At 49.1% G+C, this 10,356-nt stretch overlaps 1 protein-coding gene across 1 annotated transcript; it reads left to right on the plus strand.

Annotated features, from left to right (window-relative positions):
• Positions 1-3,600: 3,600 nt before the first annotated feature.
• On the plus strand, positions 3,601-8,018 carry LOC780573 (calcium-dependent protein kinase 24). Its single transcript, XM_044518118.1, has 9 exons — positions 3,601-3,858; positions 4,043-4,134; positions 4,225-4,885; positions 5,643-5,786; positions 5,865-6,017; positions 6,129-6,244; positions 6,943-7,110; positions 7,219-7,443; positions 7,551-8,018. The coding sequence occupies exons 3-9, from the start codon at positions 4,279-4,281 to the stop codon at positions 7,680-7,682; spliced, it is 1,545 nt and encodes a 514-aa protein (XP_044374053.1). The 5' UTR covers positions 3,601-3,858; positions 4,043-4,134; positions 4,225-4,278; the 3' UTR covers positions 7,683-8,018.
• Positions 8,019-10,356: the final 2,338 nt, after the last annotated feature.

A 10,356-nucleotide genomic window follows, 5' to 3' on the forward strand; every position in this document is an offset into this window, starting at 1 on the left:
CACCATTAGGGGGAGATTACTGTAGCATAATTATCCGGGCGTCACAATTCTCCTCCACTACAAGAAATCTCGTCCCGAGATTTAAGAGGTAGTGAAAGGGGGAAAGGTTTGGTAACGAATCTAGCGGGTCTCCTCATTCTGGCTTGCTCTTCTCGAAGAGGCCGGTCCAATACATTGATGTCTTCATTTCTCTGCTTCAGGTCATCATGATGAAGTCGGCATCCTTTCTTCGGGAACTCCATCGTACTTACGAAAGAATAAAGGGTGGGCATTCCGGGAGAACAGACCTCTGCAAGGTCGACTATCTGGTCGATAACATCGAGGAAGGTGGCGGAAAGTAACTCTCGAATTGAATTAAGAAAATATCGAGAGCAATGTAAGGAGGTATCATGGGAAGTTTCGAGCGGGCAGGCAATCGTTCGATGCCTGTTACAGGGCACGAAAGGGGTTCAAAGCAACGAGAATAAATATTGTGTTTAATACCTGAATTGAGGATCTCTCGGAAGGTGGCTCCCGGGCGGTTGTACCGCCACAATGCTTAAAATTGACTGCGAGTGTCTCTAGCGGTTGTACCGGCCGAGTACCGCTCAACAACCAGCCCAGTTTCTGTTTTGATGCGGTACTTGGGCGGTGGTGGCCCGGTTGGTCCGGTTGTGCCCTGCAAACTGGTACTACCAGTGCCCTAAGCGGTTCTACCGCTTGGGACTTAGCCACCCGAAGTGTCCAGGGCCAGGCGGTTGCACCGGTCCTATACCGCTCGACTACCGCACTCAGGGGTGACACCCTACTGTTTCAATGCGGTGGTTGAGCGGTGGCTGGGCGGTTGTTCCGGTTGTTCACACCAACCGGTACTACCGCATGCTTGCCCGTTTGTACCGCCTGGTAGGGTTCTGCAGGTAAACCGTGAGTCCCGGTTGTATCGGGACAAGGAGCGGTTGTACTGCTGCAGTGCTGATTTCGCGGTAACGGTTGGATTTTAGGGTTTGCTATATAAGGGTGGTTCTTCCACCTACCACAACTACCTCTTGCCTCTCTCACTCCACCATTAATGCCACTCAAGCTTTGCCCGATCTCTCTCTCTCTAGCCACTCAAACTCGTTGATTTGCTAGGGAAGGAGGAGACCTAGATCTACACTTCCACCAAAGGATATTTGTTTCCCCCATACTTTCTTGTGTGGATTTTGTTACTCTTGGGTTTTTGTGCACCCTAGACGGTTGAGGTCACCTCGGAGCCACATTCCATTGTGGTGAAGCTCCGTGGTTTCGTTGGGAGCCTCCAATTCAGTTGTGGAGAGAGCCCCAACCTTGTTTGTAAAGGTCGCCGCCTTCAAGGGCACCAATAGTGGAATCACGGCATCTCACATTGTGTGAGGGCGTGAGGAGAATACGGTGGCCCTAGTGGCTTCTTGGGGAGCATTGTGCCTCCACACCGCTCCAACGGAGACGTACTTCCCCTCAAAAGGAAGGAACTTCGGTAACACATCCTCGTCTTCACCGGCTCCACTCTTGGTTATCTCGAACCTTTACTTGTGCAAGCTTATATTGTGTTGTATCCTTAGCTTGCTTGTGTGCTTGTTGTTGTTGCATCATATAGGTTGCTCACCTAGTTGCGTATCTAGACAACCTACTTTGATGCAAAGTTTAAATTGGTAAAGAAAAGTTAAAAAATTGTTAGTTGCCTATTCCCCCCCTCTAGTCAACTATATCGATCCTTTCACCTTTCTTTTACTTTAAGCAATTTTTATTTTTAATTTGAGTCTCCATCTTCTCTTATAAAGCACCAACTAGGGGGCACTATGATCGTACTTGAGCATTGGGTGTAGCTAATATGCGAGTGTGTTTCATGAATGAATCAAATTGGTGGGGCCGATTTTGACTTTAGGTTTTGGACATATTTGGAATTGAGAAAGTGGTTGAGGGCTTTGGAGCATATCACTAAGCACTTTGAGCAAGTAGACCATTAAGCAACACCTCATCTCCTTTTAACAGTATTGGTTTTTTCTATGGACTCAATGTGATCTTGGATCACTAAAATAGAGATGAAGAGTTTTGAGCTTTTGCCAATATTTGTCCTTAGCACCTTGAAGGGGTTCCACATCCCCTTGTCCATGCCACGCCTTTGTTGAACTATCTGAAATGTACTAGATGAAAATATTAGTCCAGCAAGAGATATGTTGACATTAATTACCAAAATCACCCAGGGAGCACTTGTGCTTTCACCCATCCCATCCTTCTTTCCTTTGGAACGTTGATGCGTGTCTTTTGTGTAGCAACAACACTAGGCACAACCAGCACAAATGATGGAGGCACAACAGACCCCTCGAAGATATCTGAGTCCGGAGGCATCTGCTCCTCGATGATAGGCTGGGAGTCCTCGACATAGTACGACTAGAACTGGCTCTCAAACAGGACAATGGCTTGACTAAACTATTGCGTGCCCATGTCCTACAGGCGTTAGCATCAGCAAGAGTGGAACACACTATACATGGAGAATATGAACGAGAACTAAACATGAATAGTACGAATGAGCACTAAACATGGACAGTAAGAATAGTACACACGGGCCACCAAGTTCAACGCACCATCCTATGACTATTCTTCAATCTCATAGCATATCATGGGTTTCAACACACAACCATACCTCTACATACTTGCAAACTAGCATACCCCACATACTCTGATTCACAGGGTAGTACCATATCTACCATAGTATCATCTTTGACAACATGGAAACAACATCTAGCATGCCACCAATCCATCAACACTAGCTACCACAACATCACATTCTCACATATCAAAAGTGTACACTGCTACCACATGGTCACATATCTAATCCTATCACATGCTCACAGATCTAGATAGAACGAGTAGAGAGGAGGGACTGATCGAACTCACAGCCATCGGCGCAGCCAGAAGGAGGCAAGGAACATGTCCGAGAAGAGGAGGACACAAATCATACGGAACATGTCCGTAAAGAGGCGGACACGAATCATCACGGCCATGTACCACCGGGTGGAGAAGAAGCACCTTTTACCTGCTCGTCAGTGTCGAACCGTGTGGCAGGGATGACTCGAAAGTGGGAATGGTGGCGGGAATTTGGGCGGTGAGATGAGACTGGCTATATAGGGCGACCGAATCGGCGGGAGGTGACCCCAATTCCTCCCATCGCTTTTCATGATACGTGTGCGAGCTCGCACCATCTCCATGGTCGCATGAGCTCGGCGCCGCGTTCCCCTCCCTGTAACGCCCGAGCCTGTTTGAGGGGAAACAACCGGTTCAGCCATTCCCAACGTGTGTGGCTGGGTTTGCTTTAAGGTTCGTGTTATGTAGGCAAGCAGTGAATGCAGGCTACTAAACATGACATTTTTACACCACGCGGGCCTGTTTGGGCTGTACCTAGGCAGCCGCCCTTAAATAAAATGTAGGACACACCTAAAATAAAAAATAAAATGTAGGACCCATTAGTTGGGAATATCCGATAATGAATGTTTTGCTGAGAAAAAAAACATAATTAATTATTGAAGAGTAAAATAATGGAGGAGAGGTTCTGGTTCCTTCCTCCCTCCTTCCTGAAAACCCCGTGGAGGTCGTGGTACGACCTGACCTAACAATCCTGCCCGGCATTCTCCTTACCCCAATCGGCATATCCCCCTCTTCACCAACCCATCCTCCCCTTTTACCATTTCCAACCCCAGAAGAGATTACCATCGTCCTCGTCTTCCTCGTCGTCATCATCCCATCCCCTCCCCTCCCCCTACCCCAGAGAACTGGTATAAAAAATGGGCGAGCCACCAAGATCCTGTCCTTTTGTGCGACCCGACTCCTCCAACTTGTAGCAGCTCCACGCAGGATAAAGAGGTTTGTGCCAATCTTTTCCCCCTTTCTTCCGTTCTCATTCTTGGGCGAGGTTGCATCTTCCCCATGTGACACCTGAGAAAGTGAGAGCAAGATTTCTTCGCCCTTCTCTTTATTTTTTGCTTCACGCTTTGGCCATAAACCTCCCATAAAGCTCCTTTTTCTCGCCTCCTAATCTCATCGACAGGGTTGGAAAGCCCAAGAATCCCCAGAGCCCCACCCCGAGATCCCGAGCTTTCTGCGTTGCTCCGTCGCAATCCACAGGAATCCCCATCGGAGGTGAGCGAGCTCCCCCTTTTTGACCGGTTCTTGATTGCATCCGCCGCCGCGTTGCCGGTTTCCTGACCCCTCCTCGTTTCTTGATTCAAGGTTTCGCGTCCTCCGTGCGGTTCTTGATCCAGGGTGCGCACCGAGGACTCGCCAATGCAGCCGGACGCGAGCGGCAACGCTGGCGGCGGCGGCGCGAATCCGAGGCCGAAGCTGCCGCCGGTGGCCGTCGCGCCGGCGCCGTCCGGGCGGCCGGCGTCCGTGCTGCCGCACAAGACGGCCAACGTGCGGGACCACTACCGCATCGGCAAGAAGCTGGGGCAGGGGCAGTTCGGCACCACCTACCTGTGCGTGGCCAAGGAGGACGGCGGCGAGTTCGCGTGCAAGTCCATCCCCAAGCGCAAGCTGCTGTGCCGCGAGGACTACGAGGACGTCTGGCGCGAGATCCAGATCATGCACCACCTCTCGGAGCACCCCAACGTCGTCCGCATCCGTGGCGCCTACGAGGACGCGCTCTTCGTGCACATTGTCATGGAGCTCTGCGCCGGCGGGGAGCTCTTCGACCGCATCGTGGCCAAGGGGCACTACACCGAGCGTGCCGCAGCGCAGCTCATCAGGACAATCGTTGGGGTCGTAGAGGCATGCCACTCGCTCGGCGTCATGCACCGGGACCTCAAGCCGGAGAACTTCCTGTTTGCCAGCACTGCCGAGGACGCCCCACTCAAGACCACCGATTTTGGGCTATCCATGTTCTACAAGCCCGGTATGTACTATGCTTCTATTGATTTACATGTCTAGTACTTTGTTCTTTCATATGTAGTACTTTGTTGACCAGTTCGAGCTTTGTTGGTATATCATATTTGATCAGGTTGATTTAAATGTCAATAGTGCTTTTATTCCTTTTGCTAGAGTAAGAATGCTTGCCATGAGGTGACATTGCTTTGAAAGTGGGAAGAACTGGTACTGGAACAGTGTTGGAGTTCCAGTTGGAAATTATGATAATTAGTGGGTTGTTGTAGTTGCCAACAAAAGGAGTGTCAGAAACAGTTCCTAGTATTAATGAATGTCAAGGGCGGTGCTTGTGTTATTGTGTGGTTTATCTCGTTGGAACCTTGAAGACTTGCCAAAACTTGTCTTCTTTTAGATATGATGGTTGCAAGATACCGAAAGGAACCGTGTAACTTTGTAATGTTCATAAGATTACTATTTCGGAACCTCATATGGGTGGGAAGACAAGTGTGTTCATATAACCAGACAACACTGGTTCGAATCTCTGAAGCAAGTTTAGACTAGTTACATGTTGTGAAATGTGTAGTACCCATTACTAGCAATATCAGCAATCTAGTTGTTTCTGAAAAAATATCATCAATTTAGTTGTTATTCTAGTGTGCAGTCTTGATTTGATATTTTCATCTGGCGCTTCAAATGCTACGTTGTATATTTTGAGTCTTATGTTTTACTTAAAAATTTCTGTTCGAGCCAGACTAGATTTGTTGAAATATCTGCTTCCATTTCCTCAGGTGACAAATTCTCTGATGTTGTTGGGAGCCCCTACTATGTTGCACCTGAGGTGCTTCAGAAATGCTATGGTCCAGAAGCTGATGTCTGGAGTGCTGGGGTGATTCTGTACATTTTGCTATGTGGTGTCCCCCCTTTCTGGGCAGGTAAACTAGTTGCAGTTAAACCATCAAATTGGTAGGCCTCCATATTCTCATGTTCCTTCATGCATGTTTTCTTTTCAGAAACTGAAGCAGGAATCTTCAGACAGATCCTTCGAGGCAAACTTGATTTTGAGTCTGAGCCCTGGCCTAGTATCTCTGACAGCGCTAAAGATCTAGTCCGTACTATGCTTTGCAGGGATCCTACAAAGCGACTCTCTGCTCATGAGGTTCTTTGTAAGTGCACCTCCTCCTTATCACTCATGGAAGCGGTAGATTTGGTGCTTTAGACAGGATATATTTTGATTTCTTGCTTCTCATACTGTCATTGCCTTTGATGCCTGTCAGGTCACCCATGGATTGTTGATGATGCTGTGGCGCCTGATAAGCCTATTGATTCTGCTGTTTTGTCAAGACTGAAGCATTTTTCTGCAATGAACAAGCTCAAGAAGATGGCATTGAGGGTATGAATTTTCAATTGTCCATTCGTAAATGCACAACTTCTTTTTGAGCAGAAACTGTAGGGAGATCCTAACAGTAAAGTTTTATTAAACAAGAGAAACATGTTACATGAATGTGCTAGTAAATGCACTAGCTAATTCTCCAGATGTAGGTTGTATCCATGTGGTTAATTGCTGAGTTACCTCAAATTTAATGCTTCGTTCCATTATTGTTAACAATAGTGTTGCCATATTTGCATCATATACCAATGCATGCCTATCGAAGTCCAAGCATCTCTGGCTACCATCAGTGTTGCTTTTTTCTGTTACCATACACATTTATGGAAGGAAATAGTGGAGCATCTTGACGTGCCTGCCTAATTTTCTCTAGTTTGCTAGTCTTGGCCAACTTTGTTTTATCCAGATGGTTTTCTAGCTTTCTAGAATGATCTTGTTCAGATCCATATTATCATAGCAGATTATTGTTATACGACAGTAGTTAGTGTATCAATGCTGTTATTAGGTCCCCATCTTTTTTCTGTTTGTTATTTGGTTGTGAACTAAATACATATATTTGGAGTCTTGAGGGTTTATGGCTGTTGATGCATTATAAAGATTGCATAATTTCTCAGATACTTGATAAGCATTTTGCAACTTGCAATGCTCATCTTGAACTGCTTATTCACAGATATTCATCTTACTATTATCATTTTTTTCTTCAGGTTATTGCTGAAAGCCTATCTGAGGAAGAGATTGGAGGTCTAAGGGAGCTGTTCAAAATGATTGATGCCGACAATAGTGGAACTATAACATTTGATGAGCTGAAAGATGGCTTGAAAAGGGTGGGCTCAGAGCTAACCGAACATGAAATCCAGGCTTTAATGGATGCGGTAGGTGCTTCGTTACAAGCTAAATAAACGATTCCTTCATTCAGAAAACGAGTATAACAGAATCTCTGGATTTTATGATTCATAATGGTATCTATCTATTTGTTTAAGGCGGACATCGACAACAGCGGAACGATTGATTATGGTGAATTCATCGCAGCTACATTGCACATGAATAAACTAGAGAGGGAGGAGAACTTGGTGTCAGCATTCTCGTTTTTTGACAAGGATGGAAGTGGATTCATCACCATCGATGAGCTATCACATGCATGCCGCAAATTTGGTCTGGATGATGTTCACCTTGAGGATATGATCAAAGATGTCGATCAGAACAATGTCAGTGTTTCTTCATACTTGGTTCTACTCTGTCCCGTCCCATGCATATATGTTTTGTTCGAATCCTGACTTGTCTGTTTGCCAATTAATCTCTGTGTTGTTTTCAGGACGGGCAAATCGATTACAGTGAGTTCACAGCGATGATGAGAAAGGGTAATGCCAGCGCAACAGGGAGGCGAACCATGAGGAACAGCTTGAATCTGAATCTCGGCGACATCTTGAATCCCAGCAACAGCTAAGCCGGCATGGGGAGGAGAAGTGCCATACCTGGTGGATGCCATTTTGTGAAAGTTTTTGCATGCCTGATCAGCTGGACTACTAATCTAAGAGGGAAATGGGAGATAGATGGAGTCTCCTAGTAGTACTCAGTAGCTAGAGGGAGGGAATGGCGCACTCCTTTGGTTGTAACCGAATCTTAGACGCTGGATATGGAGGTGATGATGCGATGAACTGCATTGTGTATTCCTGTGGTTGAACACTGTTGGTAGCCGCATCAACTATTTACTGTTCACTTCTGTTTACTGTCAACTGTTGGTACAGTTGTTGAAAGGAATTCAGATGATGCCTGCTGGTCACCTTGTGTCTATTTTTTCCTATATAATGGGGCTACCTTGTCTATACAGTGACGAGGTAGTATAAAATTGCTGAACAAAAACTATTTTCAAACAATTTCGCACAGATTGAATCCATTATCAATTTACAATAAACATGGCCCGTTAACTGCACTATCTATCTGTAGGCATATCCGTCGTCCTTGGAGTTTGGACCTTTGATGTTCTGAAAAATTCATCGTGTATGTTCTCTTCGTATCACAGAAAACATGGGTCATTTTGTGTCTCCATTGACTGAGAATCCCTCGAGTCGATCAACCTGTCCGCCACGTGAATCAGTGACGCGACGTGTATCTCAAGGGGAAATCAGGCGATTTAGAGCTAGCGATTCCTTTTACTTAAACTAATTCATTCAACATGCTTGATTGCGTGTGCATTTGAAGATGTGTACTGAATTTCTGTTTGGTTATTTTATTTCATTTTGAAAGAGTAGTCTACCTTATGCTTTCAAAACGAGCCGTAGCCCGGGTGACCAGAGGTCAGTTACATGAGTTTGGTGAAAACAGAGAGCTTCCACCCACTGTTTGGTTCGGGTGCGGTGACCACCCCCGGTGCTGTGTGTCTCTTGTGGGATCGTGGGAAAATGGGGGTGCTGCGCCGCCACCCTCCCTCGTTCTCTCGCTTGTAACTTCCCCTGATCTCTGTTACTCATCTGATAATCAATAAAAAAAAGAACGCCGGCCGCCCTTCCATCGCCCACGCCCGGATATAAAAAGGCCCTCCCTCGACGGGGAGCACACACTCTCTACCAAGCTCCTTCCCTCGCCGCCGACGCCCCTCTCGACCGAGCTCGCCTCTCCTCTCCTTTTCTCCCCGCCGATGAGCATGGCCGAGCGTTACCCAGGCAACGCCGCGACGGCTAATGGCTTTGGCAGCCGTCTCCTGCACGAGGACGAGGCACGGCTCCTCTACGAGGCCGACTACCCGGCACCGCCGGACATGCAGGTGCCGGGCACGTGGAAGCTGAGCGCCGGCGGAGTCCCGGTGCCACCAGTGCCCACCGGCGCTGCCCGGCGCGCCGAGATCGCGCGCATCTGGTCCTCGCTGACGGAGGAGGTGCGCAACCAGCCGAGGTACGCTGCCGACAGCAACACGCTGTGGACGGCATACTTCGGACGCCACCACGCCGACCAGCTCGCCTCCTCGAACGGCGTCGAGCCCCGCGGCCACCACAATTCCGAGGGGCGGCGCCGATGGTGGGGCGTCCCCGGCCTCACCCTCGAAGCCGTCCTCGAGCACATCAAGGCCGACAACACGCCGCGCCTGGAGTACCCGGCGCCCCTCACCTTCTCGCGCCGTCGCGACAGCTCCTGGACGCCGCGACGGATGAAGACGGCGACCTCCTCGTCGTCGGGCTCTGACTCCCTCTCCTCCGGTTCGCCGGCGCTCCGCCCCGTCAAGCCGGAGCCACAGGAGAGGGTGCTCGGGCGCCACACCCGCGACAGCGCCCTCGTCATCCACGACGGCGCCGCCCCTCTCCTTCTTCTTCCCGGCTCGTCAGGCCGAAGACCGAGCTGGGGTTGCTCCCCGTGAAGAAGGAGCACGCGGACATGGCCGCCGCCGACGAGACCGCCCTCAAATGGGCAAAGGCGGACTACGTCCGCGAGCAGGTAGAGCACCAGCGCCGCGCCCTCGAGGAGATCGCCGCTCGGTGCTGCGGACGCGAGGAGGGCGGCGTCGTCATCCTCGACAGCGACGGCGAGGAGGTGCCCGGGCCGTCCAACCCCCCGCGCATCGGCGACGCTGGTCAGGGGTCCAGCAGGGACGGCGGCGACGACGACGACGACTACACCCGGTTCTACATGCTCCTCGGCATGTAGAAGGCGGGCTTTTCGGCAGCGGCGCGGCGGCGCAGTAGTGCTAGGCGTTTTTTAGTTTAGTTTAAATTTATGTGTTTAAGTTTTTTTTACAAATATCAATGAAATCGTCTAGTTTGAACAAATATGCGTCATGTTTGGCCGAGCTTATTTTTCAAAAAACGAGGTCTAGGAGGGTCGCGGGGCGGCAGTTGGGAAACCGACCGCCCCCACGCTGATATTATCGCCGGCGCGCCATATTTGAAGTCCCGGGGGGGCCGAACCGCTGAAGATGCTCTAAGCAACAAGAATCAAGTGCGAAGCCTCTGAACCCACGATAAAAGAGATGCTCTGTCCATTTGACTCCATAGTCTGAGTGGCCCAGCAGCGGTACAGCACAATACACCCGGCGACCATCTTTTATTGTTGAAAGTGCGATCATTCGTGGCTCTGCCATAACGACACAGCACAAGTAGCAAAAAGCACACACCGGATAGGCCCATAGT

The sequence above is a fragment of the Triticum aestivum genome, chromosome 4D, assembly GCF_018294505.1.
Source record: "Triticum aestivum cultivar Chinese Spring chromosome 4D, IWGSC CS RefSeq v2.1, whole genome shotgun sequence".
Lineage (NCBI taxonomy): Eukaryota > Viridiplantae > Streptophyta > Magnoliopsida > Poales > Poaceae > Triticum > Triticum aestivum.